General features: G+C 44.6%; 1 protein-coding gene across 2 annotated transcripts in view; it reads right to left on the bottom strand.

Moving 5' to 3' along the window:
• The window catches only part of CFAP221 (cilia and flagella associated protein 221), a 102828-nt gene that overhangs the window by 59614 nt on the left and 29191 nt on the right, over nt 1-14023 (bottom strand). For both annotated transcript variants that reach the window (XM_036320414.1, XM_036320415.1), the window contains one exon: nt 9812-9915. In XM_036320414.1, the coding sequence (XP_036176307.1) occupies nt 9812-9915 (104 nt within the window). The remainder of the gene's footprint in view (nt 1-9811; nt 9916-14023) is intronic.

Below are 14023 nucleotides of genomic sequence, written 5' to 3'. Positions count from 1 at the left end.
GAGGCCAAAGCAAGAGCAAAGGCTCTGGGATTATGCCCAAATCAATACAAAGTTGTAAAAATGTACATTTTGAAAATAGAAAACTATTTGTAAATGCCTGATGTGTTCATCATAGTTGAAAAAGAAAAGAGAATGAAAGTATTGAAATAAGAACACTGGGCAGTAGCCTCAGGAACTCTTGCTAAACTAGCCATTTTTATGCTATGGTACCATTTATGTGAATTGGATTCGTTCTCCCTGAGTGTGTGACACCAGGTGGATGTCCCCGATCTCACAGTAGTCAAAAGTAAACTAGTGCAACACAGTTCTGTGGAATGTGGCTGGTCTCCAACAGTAATAAGATCTTGACCAAACTCATGTATTGCTGGCTCTTCCAAAATTATCAACAGTGTCTTGCTGCCTTAATTGTGTATGATTTCTTGTCAACAGTACAAGGCAGGTCACAGAATCCTTTACTCATGTCCCCCAAGCTCAGGGAAATCTTGGCGCCCTCATTAGACCCAACTCCTGGCAGTGCAGTCGTCATGCATGAGGATGGCCGGATGGCCAGTTGAGTTGAAGTTAAGGGCGCTATGTCAGGTTCAGATCTTGTAAGGGGGATTAGCTTTACTCAAATGTTGGCACTGGGCAAGCCTGAGCACAAAATGCCTGGGAGGCATGGATGTTGGGTACTTCCAGTTCCCAGAGACAAAGTTGCTTTATAACCTAATGGGCCAATGGGCAGCTCCACAGGCCTTCAGGCAATCAGTTAGCAAAGAAGTATCTCAAACAGTGTGTACAAAATACTCCTGCTTGTTATGCCCAGAGTTCAAGATCTCCAAGAAACCACGCCAGGGAGCCAGTCCGATGCAAAAGCAGAAGGTCCTTTATTGAGTTAGCTAACCTGACCCGGGCCTCCAGTCGACGCAGCGACCGGAAACCGAGTGAGACCCGTGTGAAAATCAGGGCTTTAATAGTGAGGGGAGGGGAGCTGGCTGTGGCCCTGCCGATTAGCCGGGCGCAAGTCGGGTCTTGTTACACAGGATGTGGTCATCTCTATGGCGCGCACATCCCTTGCTTGTCATTGGTTAGTTCAAAGAAATCCTGGGCGTGGCCAGCAGGGGCCTGGGCTCGGGAAGAAGGCACTTTTCTGAGCACATGGCCTCTGCCCCAACATGGAGGATCCAGGGTAAGATGGAGGGCGTAGCCCTCGCCCTTTCATTCCCCCCTTGTCTTGGAACACCCGGCTCAATCATGAGATGGACTGCACTTTTATTTCACCGTCGCTAGGGGCCCGTAGTGAGCACACAGAACTATCAACTGAACTATTTTATACACTTAACAAATGGTCCGGTGGAAGGGAAAGAAACCATTTTAGCTTTAACAACTTCTATTGAAATAGGATTTTTCTTCTTAAAATTCCTCCATGGCTATTAAAAAGCCAAATAAAGATTAATTTATTTACTGTCCTGATGTTTGCATAAACACAACAAGAATGGTAACTGACTACCTTTGCTGGAATTTCATGGTTGAACCTTAATGTGCCCCGTAGGGCCAGGAAGCCAAGCCATCCAGCTGCCATCAGGCCTGCCTGCAGTATCTGCTGAGTTAGGTGAATCCCTCACCTGTAGCAACTCCACCTGAGCCCATGCTCCAGGCTTTAAGGCCCATCTCAGTAGCCCTCCTACTCGTTGCGGCCCAGAGTGTGTGGGGGTTCTGCAGGGATGCAGAGGCATCTTTACTGCTCCCCTTCTACTCTTACCAACTGCCAGTGATGGTAGGGCATGGGCCTGACGCTCCAGCGCCAGCCGTCTTCAGGGCTCCCAGGCAGGATACCAGGCTTTCTTCGTGGCATTCTTAGTGGCTTCAAGTCTTTAGAGCTCAGATAGGGCTCTTTAAAACATGATACTCCAGTCAAAGTTTTCCGTTAATAAAACCACTACTAGGAACCAGTCTTACTGAATCTATGCAAAGAAACGTACTTACTTAGCATTGCCAGATTTCGGAGGAATTACATAAGGAGAAAAACATACTGATTTATTCTAAGATTTTCTGACTTTCCTTGCTAATTTCTTTTTATGGATTTAAAACAAAACAGTAATTGTTGGTCCATGCCTCAGACTTGCTAGTCTAAACAGGCTTTTTCCAGCTTTACTACCCCTGACATGGGCATGGTGACTCAGGCCTGCAAGACAGTATTACAGGCTGTCAACTGTTAGCTGTCTCTCAACAGAGACCAAAACCTGATGGGCACCCTTCCCTGCCCAGTTGGGCACTTGTCCTCTTGGCAGCTAGACACCCTTTACTTTTGGGGGTCACCCCACACAGCTCCCTTCCAGGACAGCCAACATACATTCAAACCTGCAAAAGAATCAAAGGTTAATATAACATATCAATACAATGAAACATAATATTGGCATCATGGCCGCTTCAGGTAGCCAAATCTACCACTAAACATGTGATCCTATAAATGGTCCTTGTCTCTTTGGAGCCATGTCCATGAAGATGCAGGCATTATCTAAGTGTATTACACAGTATCATGGGGGCTCCTGGTGACAGGAGCGATCGCGAGTCATGTTACCGGCATCAGGCAGGTCAAGCACTCCGTAGCTTGAGCTTGAGCGGGTTGCATTGATCTTGATCGATCGATGCTCCATTTGGTGATGAAGTCTTTCTGGATGAACCCAGGTCGTGACGCTGTCTACCTTGAGAGCGGTGGGGGTCTTCAGCACCACAGTGTAGGGACCCTTCCAACGTGGCTCTAGGGTCTCCCAGCAGTACCTTCTGATGTAGACCCAATCTCCTGGTCTGTGCTGATGAGGAGTTGGGGTTGGACTGGTCCCATAGATGGCGCGGAGGCGCGACCAAATGTCCTCGTGCACCCTCTGGAGCCCTCTCAAGGAAAGAGATTGTTAAAGAAAAGCCACCCAGTCCTCACCAGTCTCTGAGTCAGATTCCTCCTCTCTTGGAGAACTTCCAAGTCCTGATGGCTTCTAGGTAACCCTGTTTATCAGTTACAGCACTCTGCTTTTTTGTCTTTCTACCGGTTCCCTTTGTGGCAGAGCAGCAACCAGGCTTCTTTCAAGGGAGTGCGCTAGAAGTGGGTATCAGCCCCTCCTTTGCTAGCAGCAACAGGTACCAAACTCTTTCAGTACATTTGACCAGCTTCATTCCCGCCCACCTTTACAGATTCTAAGGTCCATTGTTTTCCTTTAACCAGCAAGCTAAATGACACTGGCCTGTATTATTTAATTCAGCACAGGCACGGGGAAGGGCCCATGGAATCTCTGCCCTGAGAAGCTGTGAGCCCTACCCTTAAATGTCCCAATCAGACTAGAAAAGTCACAAATATCTTTTAAATCTACCCCAGAATTCCAAAATCCCAACCTAGCACAGAATATATTTCCACACTTATATAAACAAATACAGTCTTGGGATCTTGAGCAGGTAACAGGAACACCGCCCAAGTCCCCTGATGGGGGCCTGACAGGAACAGATGTGGGGGCCTCCCTTTCCCACATCCCAGGACAGGATTCTTGACCTATGTTTCATCCAGATAGAAACGGTACTCATATTGAACAAGGAAATCAAGACTAAATAGACATGATAACTAGATACATTCCCCATTAAGAACTTTGAGGTGCATGCCACATTTATACCACAAAATACCAACAAATCAGTTTCAGTTGTGTCAAGATACAGAACAAGTCCCTGAACAGAGGCAGTAGAAAACTGTCTAGGAATGCTTCTTTTCTATCTTTCTAAAACCCCTAGAGATTCTTGATAATCTACATCAGTAATCCATTTATACAATCCCCTAAAAGTTAAAGAGGAAGGAAAGAACCATTCAATGTCCTTCAAGAGGATTAAACACATTGGATCCTCTAACGTTTCAGGGGTACCAAGGAAGGAGAAATTAGGCCATGTTCAGCCCTTCTCACAATCCATCATTAGTGACCAGTCCCAGCTCACTGGTATATTATTCACTTAACATTTCTTTTTTTTTTTCTTCCTATCACACCAAGGCCATGCTTTCCAGGTAGCTAGAACTCTTAGCCTTAATTCTTAGGTGATTAGCAATACATTTTAAAGGACACAGAAAAAAGAAAAATCTTTCTTGGGTAACCTAGGTAAAACTTAGGAAAACATTTTCAACACTTAAAAACAGTTCTCAACATAATAGGATTTAATCAATTACTCTTAATTTGTGTATGATATATGTATAACTGTGGTTCTACTGCTATCATACCACTGAAATTATATTAAGACCGTGATTGCTAATTTATTAAGTATTAAATAAATCCGCGAGGCTAGCACACTTTTTGCCCTATCCGCATTTCTGCAGTAAAACTCCGCCTTAAAACTCCACCCCTGAAATCCCATCCTGCCTCAGTGAGCAGACACTCCTTTTGTGATTGGCTAAGTCAGAGGGAGGGGCTGTTCCAAGATGGCGGCCCCCAGGGGCGCGGCAGGCCATGCGGCCAACATGGCGGCTGCCAACTCAGGCAGCTCAAAGTGGCGGCTGTCTACACTGTTCTCTGACAGAGCAAACCAAAACCCCTAGAAGGTAGATGGCCAACATTATATTGTATACAAACAGAAATCTCATTAGCTGTTTATACCCTTGATAATTATTTTAAAGAATATCAATAAAGTTTAAACTGGTTTTTGTATTAAAAATCTTCAGTTGAGATCACAAAATAAATCCTCTCTTCTCAATCAGATTAATAAGCAAAGGCATTTTCAATTAACAGATTAACTTCTATCATTTAGACCTCATATTAGGCATATTTAGATCAACATTTCAGTATTATAAATTTCAATGCTTTTAGATGATTTGCACTTAAAAGTTTTAAGTTTCCAGCCAATAAGCCTGGCATAGCTGCTAAAATGGTCACAATTTTCCTATTGGGGAAGTCAAGAAACAAAACCATAGCTATTCACATGTAAACTTGACTATCAACTTCCTGGTGGTACTTGCCTCAGGGCGGGAAATTTCAAAAGCTACTTTAAATCGCCTTGGGAAACCTGCCTGTATTTTTTTTTGTCAGGTTCATCTCCGCCTTTTTAAAGACCAAAACAGTCTTGGGTTTTTATTCTGTACACAGCAAAAAGTCAAGTCCAGCTCAAAACTATGCGCACTCGTTTTTAAACTGGCCTTTTCCCTTTACATGTGCACAGAAATCCCGGATGCATTTATAAATTTGTAAACGCTTTTCAATTACAAGAAGGATTTTAATTTTAGAATACTTGGGGAGGGGGTGACCTGTTTCCACAGACCCTCACTCAGGCGGCCGCCCGACCGCCACACAAAGGAGGGGTGAGAGCAGTCCCCCTCCCTCCACATTCATACACTTTCACCAGACATTCATTCAGAGTTTAAACAATCCATTCAATTCCTAACAACTTCCCCATTCCTGAGGGAGCTCTAAAGCCTCCCCCAATCTCCTTGAAATTATTAATCCAGCAAGTCCACAAAATAAAACAGAAACACAAACAACTAAAGGGCCCAAAAAAGTACAGCCTTCCAACTCCATGGAAGCAAAAACCGAAAGCTAGACGTTGGCTGCGCGCCAACCAGCAGGAGCGACCCGCCTTTTCTCAGATTGAGGGGTTCCTACAGACCTTCCGACTCCGCGGAAGCAAAATTTCCCCTCTTCAGATGGAGGATCGGGGCGCCCCTCTACTCCTCCTGCCTGTCTCAGATTAAGGGGTTTCCTACAGACCTTCCGACTCCGTGGAAGCAAAGCTATACCCCTTCAGATGGAGGATCAGGACACCAGATAGATACAAAACAAAACACACAACACAAACAAAACAAGACCTACCGCGGTCAGTCAGGCCCTCCGGACTGGGGGTCCCTCATGGTGTTGGGGATCCCGGACGAGCCCCCAGAATGTTATGCCCAGAATTCAAGATACCCAAGAAACCATGCCAGGTAGTCAGTCCGATGCAAAAGCAGAAGGTCCTTTATTGAGTTAGCTAACCCGACCCGGGCCTCCAGTCGACGCAGCGACCGGAAACCGAGTGAGACCCGTGTGAAAATCAGGGCTTTAATAGTGAGGGGAGGGGAGCTGGCTGTGGCCCTGCCGATTAGCCGGGCGCAAGTCGGGTCTTGTTACACAGGATGTGGTCATCTCTATGGCGCGCACATCCCTTGCTTGTCATTGGTTAGTTCAAAGAAATCCTGGGCGTGGCCAGCAGGGGCCTGGGCTCGGGAAGAAGGCACTTTTCTGAGCACATGGCCTCTGCCCCAACATGGAGGATCCAGGGTAAGATGGAGGGCGTAGCCCTCGCCCTTTCATTGCTCACTGTGTAAAATCAGCCTATAGTTCCTAGTCTACCTGTGAAATGGAGGCAAGATGACTTACTGGCCGAAAAAGTGAACTAGGACTGTCCAACTGCAAGGCCTATGGGTCAAGATAGATGCCTGACAAGCCAGGAAAGCCCAAAGCTCCCGTGGGCTATGTGCCGCCCAAACTGCATTCACTGTCCACGCAGCCAAGGGGTTTCACTGCAGGTGAATAAAAGCCATCACTGAATTCCACAGCCTCAAAATAATAACAGCCAAGATGTATCGCTACACCAACAAAGTGGGAAACCAAAGCAAGAAAATGCCGAGACCAGTGGAGCAGAGTGACGGGCGAAGCCTCAAAAAAAAAGCTACCCAGGAGGCTCAGTGGTCAGCCTAGGAGACCAGCTTGTAAAGCCAGGTCAGCAGCACCATCCACATGAAGCAGATCACTTAAAACCACAGAGGCGGGGTTCCCAAAGTTCAAGGGCCCGGGCTTGCCCTTGTTCCTTCACCCATCCATTCATTCACTCATCACTCATGTCTTCTCCTGCACCACACTCTCCTGATTCCCTCCCTGGTCTCTGCCCCGGACCCACTTCCCTTTGCTGTCCTCTGAGTGCCTGTGTCCAGGGCTCGGGCCTCAGTCTACTCAATCCCTGGGTGACCTCATGGCCAGTCCCACAGCCCTGCGACCTGTCAATATTCAGGCGGTGCCAACATTTATGTCCCTAGTTCTCATCTCTCTTTCGACTCCAAACTGGTATATTCAATTTAATTTACTTAAAGGAGGAATTTAAAAGACAAGCAACCAACAAAGCACCAGAGCAACCACAAAAGCTTATCAGATGGAGAAGGAAATGTGCGCAGGTATCACCCTTGGTCTGAATTGTGTGGCTGTGCAGTGCACAACCTGAGCGCCTGTGGCAAGGCCTGCGTGGTGTTTTAGTGTTTCACGTACAGTTGTTATTCATATGTGCAAGCATTGTCTCTGCTCATGGACACAGCCACAGGTGTTTAATAGGTTGTGCTTCAAAACCCTTTTGGTAAACTAATATTCTGTGTCTTGGGAATTATTTTTTTTTTAAAGAATGACTTGGCCATAAGATTCTCTAGCTTTCTCCCAAATTCTCCCTTCCTTTTTGTTGCTGCTGCCACCAGTCTAGTTCAGACTCTCGAGGCCTAAATGATTTCATTCCCAGCACAATGATCTCCTGCTCCCCTGCCTGCCCCCACTTCGGTCACACCTTCTCACTGCAGCTCCACTGGCCTTCCTCAAAGTCGTTCCCATCAAAACTGCCCAGAAAGCTCAGCGGTTCCCTTCTGCCTGTGGAACTTAATGGAATTATAGACCACCAGGCCGGGTAGGCTGAGCCCGGGGCTGCTGAGCCCAGGTCATCCTGGGTATCGCAGTGTTGGACACTTTGGGGCACTGACCGAGTTGAAGCCCTCATCAGAGGTTTGACTGCCCTCTGTTGCATTCCCACCAGTCTCCAGCGATGGCTAAGCAGTGAGGTCATCTTTGGGCATCTAGATGATGCACTGGTTCTAGCTCTGCCCTCTGGAGTCACAGGGCACAAGCCCTTTCCTGTCCTCTCCACGCGACTCTCAAGATTGACACAGCTAACCTGCCTCCAGTGCCCTTTTCTCTTTTCCAGGCTTGTCATCCCCATGCCTTCCCTGACCCGATGTCCTTTCACCAGGACTCAGCGACCTGCTTTAGAATGTGGCTCTCAGGGACAGCCCATAGGTTCAGTGTGGTCTGACGGGCCACGGTGGGCGGGGGTACCCTCTCTTTCTTGCTACAATCTCTACTTCTCTGAGTAGAGTCCAGACTAAGATCACAGGAGCTATTTTATTTGACCGACACACCTCGTGGGTGAAATTTTTATGACCTCTCCAGAGTGAAGGTGAAATTCAGTTTGTGCATATGAGGCAGTGCACGCACACACTTTGTAACCAGACTGAGTGGGTCCAAATCTCACCTCTGCCACTGACTACTGAGTGTCCTTGGACAAGTTACTTAACCTCTCTGTGTCTCATCTCTATGTCTATAAAATAGAAATAATAATGGTAGATCTTATGTGGTTCTGGTACAGATTGAATGTATGTATATAATGTATCTCTGTCTATATGTATAGCCTAGAATAGAAGATTGCCTCACTAAGTGTTATTATTATTGTTCTACCAAAAGGCCGATTGTGAGAACATCAACTGTAGTAAAAGCAGAAATATTACCTTGTTTAGTTTATTTTTTGTAACCATTTATTTTTATCTTCTTTTTGAAGCTTAAAAATAACAAAATTCTTCTCTCTGGAAAGAGAATCAAGCCGTTTTCTGCAATATAAATAGTGGCTACAGTGTATTGCAAAAATCTCAGAATGGCTCCTGGTTCTCTAGGAAATAATCAAGTTACATTTTATAATATAGAAGTGATTCAAAGTTTCTGCTTTGAACACTCATTTTGGACAAAATATGCACTTGCAAAGATGAAAGGGCAGGAAACAAATGGACAACTCCCCTGACATTTAAAAACAGCCTCCAGTGCTCACAGCGGACCACTGTGGACAGCTATTTACATCCCAAACCCAGACACCACATGCCGGGAGCTGGGGCGCAGCACCCACTTCAGGGGGGATTTCTCTCCCAAAGGCCCTGAGTCGCACGGGGACCCAGGTCCTTGGGGCATGCAGAGACGGACTGTCCACATTCATCAGAACCTCACTAAGACTCGGAGGCTTGGGGGAAATAATACTCTCATTTTATTTGACATTGAATTGAAAGATGAATATAAGGTACCAAGAGGCAAAATTAGAATTACAGTCAATTCAAGTTTTGATCTTGGAAAAAAATGTACCTGGGCATTATTTTAAATTATCTGCATGACACAAATGATCCTAAGTGTTTTTATCTCCAAGTGTCTAATTCCAATTTACACTGTGCCAGATATGTAAAAGCTGTCACCGTTAGGCATTTGAAAATATCATATCTGCCGGAAACCAATTCCAGCATGTTCAGCAGGGCTGAATCATCTGGAGTGGCAATGGCATTTCCCCAAACCTGAAAAGGGATGATTGTTGGCTGCCAGACAGCTAAAAAGGCATCTTAATCTACATGTTATTGCCTCCTACTGGCCAAACACCTGAATAGCCATAGGCTAATTCCCCCATTCTGACAATGCTTGTGTATACCCTTTGAAGTGTTTATCTCTGCCTCGCCTCAGGACAAACTGTGTTAATAAAAAGCATGGGGTCCTGGGACGAGGAGACCTGAGACCTTAGAACTTAGAACTTAGCTCCTTCAGCTAGGCTCCTCTGACCCCCAAATGCCTTTCAAAATTATGCTTCATCTCTGGACTCCTATTTAATCTACACACAGCCTTCTCCAGATTGCTGAACCCTTCTGGATGCTGGGACAAGAACCCCGGCACATATCCAAGTGTGGTTTATTCTCTTTTGTAACTTGAGACCTACTCTCCAAATCCTCTTTGGTCGAAGAACTCTAAGGAAATTGGAAACTTGAAAATTTGCCTCTCCTTACCTGACGTTGGCTCAATAGTAAAGGCCGGATGAGACTGAATCACAGCAACACGGAACTCAAAATCTACAGGGCAGCTGCACTGCAAAGGAATAATGTATTTTTTGCTGCAAAAAAAAAAAAAGAAAAAGAAAAATAGAAAATATCAGCAATCTTGGCAGTTCCCTTCCGCCTACGGAACTGAATAGAATTACAGGCCACCAGGCAGGGTGGGCTAGTACAGTGATCTCCAAACTCCACTCTGAGATGTCTACATCAGAATGACTGGTGGGGGTGGGGGGGAGAATGAGGCACAGAGGGGTTAAGTAACTTGTCCAAGGACACTCAGTAGTAGGTGGCGGAGGTGAGATTTGGACCCACAGAGCGTACGCATGCACTGCCTTCTTCTACAGGACACCAGACCCTTCCCAAGTGGCTCAGCACAAGTGACCCTGGGCATTGCAGTGTCAACATATAGCTAGCTCTTTGGTTGCAAAGAATAGAGACTCAATGTATAATAAACAACTACAACAATGACAACAGTCAATGCCAGAACAATAATTCCTGGGTGCCAGCCTGCTCCACATTTCCCAGACAGCAACGGTTCTAATCCTGTGTGGTAGTACTATGATCTCCCCACTTACAGATGAGGAAACAGGCACAAAAGAGAATAAATGTCCTGCTCACGGTGACATGGCTACAGGAGGCAACCAATCACTGTGTTTCTCTCACATCGATATTTCTCCCTGTCTTTCCCTCTCTCTTCTACTCTCTCTAAGAATCAATAGAAAAACATCTTCAGATGAAGATTTAAAAAAAAAAATTAAGAGAATGATTCCCTATTTTGAATAAAACCCAACCCAAACCTTTAAAATACTAGACTTATGGGCCTGGCCAGGTGGCTCAGTTGGTTGGAGCATCATCCTGTACGCCAAAAGGTTGCGGGTTTGATGCCCAGTCAGGGCACATGCCTAGATTTCAGGTTTCATCCCTGAAATGGGCGTATACAAGGAGACAACTGATCAATGTTTCTCTCTCACATTGGTGTCTCTCTCTCTCTCCCCTCCTCTCTCAAAAATCAATAAACATATCTTCGGGTGAGGATTTAAACACAAACAAAAAACAAAATTAAACTTATGTTATGATCATGCACACATTTTGTGCCTATTAGAAGAGGGCATAGATTTGCCTTATAGTAAGCAAATATTATAAAATAATTTAATATAAATTCAAATTTCTTTCTTGTCCCTTCCCTAAATAAATGCTAGCAGAGGGCCAGACATCCCTTTAGTTGCTAGTTAATTATATGGCACCAGGCGGTGCTCAACCAACTGAGCCACCCTGCTGGGCTGCTTATCTTATTTTCTCTGGAGAGTGGAAAGGAATGAAAGGAATGGGTTCAGGAAAAGGTACAAATGACCAGGGACACACTCTGTCACTTGTGGAGATACTATATACCCTATTTATATATTTCAAAAATTGTGGCAAAATGTACATCAAAGGTTTACCATTTTAACCATTTTTAAGCGGCATTAAGCAGATTCACATTGTTTTTGCAACCATCGCCACCATCCATCCACAGGACTTTTACCACCTTGTAAAACTGAAACTCTGTTCCCATTAAACAGTAACTTTCCATTCCCCGCTCCCTCCGGGACCTGGCAACCAGCCTTGAATTTGACGGCCCTAGGTAGCTCACATCAGTGGAATGATACAGAATAAAATACCTTTTACAGCTACCCCCACTTAAAAATATGTGTTAATATGAATAATACATTTAATAGAAAATAACACCTTACAACTGACCAAAGTTGCAGATGATGTGGGGTGAGGTGTGGAATCAGGGGCGGCTCATTGGAGACAGCAGGGCCCGCGGGCAGAGAGCAGGGAGGTCTGGCCTCAGCAAGAAAGTCGCCTTGGGGGGAAGGAGGGGAAAAGCCTCCTGCAGACGGATTTCATTTTGTTGAGGAAAACATAGCATTTATTCAGAGAAGATAAGAATACACCAGAACCACTGGTAGCTTTGGCACCTTTTAAAGCCGAGGTCGGAGGAACCACGTGCTAACTTCGTTCAATCAGACTTCCTTGAGGCGGAATGACCTGTCATCACATTTGGCCTGAAACAGCCCGCAGGCAGCAGCCACCAGCCTGCAGATCCCTGTGGCTTACCCACCAGCAAGTATTAGAACAAAAAGGTCACTTGGCAGTGGAATAGGAAACACATTTTTAAAGCAAAGCAACTTAAACTCAAATACTTTGGGGTGTAAAATTGTAGTATATACGACTTTTTAGTGAGAAAATTTGGGCATTTGTAAGAGAAAGCAACTATCTAAGAAAAAAGTCACAATGCAATGGAATGGTTGCTTGTTACTCTAAATATTATGACACCATTAAATAATCACATTCCTGGATTCATATGAACAGAGTGTGTGTGTGTGTGTGTGTGTGTGTGTGTGCGCAGGTATCACAACCAGTGACACTGGGCAGCAGAGCAGAAGCAGCAGTGACCAGAGGTGGCCGCCTGTACAGTACTTGGTATGAGGTTCAACAGCATGTAAACCAAGCAAGGAGGAGGAGAGCCCAGAAAACACTTTCAGTTGAGGGTGTCTCTCCAAGACCAACCATCACCCACAATTTCTTTTTTCTTTTCTGTTTTAAATATATTTTATTGATTTTTTTACAGAGAGGAAGGAAGAGGGATAGAGTGTTAGAAACATCGATGAGAGAGAAACATCGATCAGCTGCCTCCTGCACACTCCCTACTGGGTATGTGCCCGCAACCAAGGTACATGCCCTTGATCAGAATCGAACTTGGGACCCTTGAGTCCCCAGGCTGATGCTCTATCCACTGAGCCAAACAGGTTAGGGCCACCCACAGTTTCTGCCTTTGCTTCTTCTAGGAATGTGCTTTGGGTAAACACTGAAATTCCTTGTTATATTCTTAAATATTGAATTGAGAATTAATTCACGGTTATATTTTATAATAATATTTTAAAGTTCCTTACAGCTTTATATCATGATACTTAGTTTCATAGAAACCACAAATGTATATGCTTTTGAAATTAATGAATCAGTCCAAGAATTTATACAAAGACTAGAAGACCCAAAACAAGAAAAATCCTCCATGCTTAATTACTGTCCTGGACACACTTTCATTTGCTCTAGATGATGACCATAAATTTGTGCTTCCCACTGTATGGGAGAACATATTTGGCAAAGATACATCTGATAAAGGGTTAATATCCAAAATATATAAGGACTCATCCAACTTAACAAAAGGAATACAAACAATCCAATAAAATAATAGGCAAAGGTCCTAAATAGACACTTCTCCAAAGTGGACATACAGATGGCTAAGAGACATATGAAAAAATGCTCAAAGTCACTGATCATCAGAGAGATGCAAATTAAAATGACAATGAGATATCAACTTACACCCGTCAGAATGGCTACCATCAACAAATCAACAAATGACAAGTGCTGGCGAGGATGCGGAGAAAAGGGAACCCTAGTACACTGCTGGTGGGAATGCAGACTGGTGCAGCCATTATGGAAGACAGTATGGAGTTTCCTCAAAAAATTAAATATGGAATTTCCATTTGACCCAGTGATCCCACTTCTAGGAATATATCCTAAGAAATCTGAAACACCAATCAGAAAGAATGTATGAACCCCTCCATACATAGCAGTGTTATTTACAATAGCTAAGATCTGGAAACAGCCCAAGTGCTCATCAGTAGACGAGTGGATAAAAAAGCTGTGGTACATTTATACCATGGAATACTATGCAGCAGTAAAAAAGAAGGATCTCTTACCCTTTGAGACAGCATGGAGGGACCTGGAGAATATCATGCTAAGTGAAATAAGCCAGTCAGAGAAAGCCAAGTATCACATGATCTCACTCATATGTAGAATGAACAAAATACTAGTAAACTGATGAACAAAATAGATTCAGAGACATAGAAACATGGAACAGACTGTGGAACCTCAGAGGGAAGGGGGAGTGTGGGTGGGTGGGAAGTGATCAGCCAAAGAGCTTGTATGCTTATATGCATAACCCCATGGACACAGATAACTGGGTGGTGAAAGCCTGGGGCAGGGGGCAGGGGCGGGCTAGAAGGAGTCAATGGGGGAAAACGGCGGACACGTGTAATACTTTCAACAATAAAGATTTTTTTTAATGAAATAAATAATAAATGAAGAGTGAAGCACATAAGCCCTCTAGTTATTATAGAT

This window comes from Myotis myotis, unplaced genomic scaffold (assembly GCF_014108235.1).
Source record: "Myotis myotis isolate mMyoMyo1 unplaced genomic scaffold, mMyoMyo1.p scaffold_m19_p_8, whole genome shotgun sequence".
Classification (NCBI taxonomy): domain Eukaryota; kingdom Metazoa; phylum Chordata; class Mammalia; order Chiroptera; family Vespertilionidae; genus Myotis; species Myotis myotis.
This window is presented reverse-complemented; position numbering and strand designations above follow the sequence as displayed.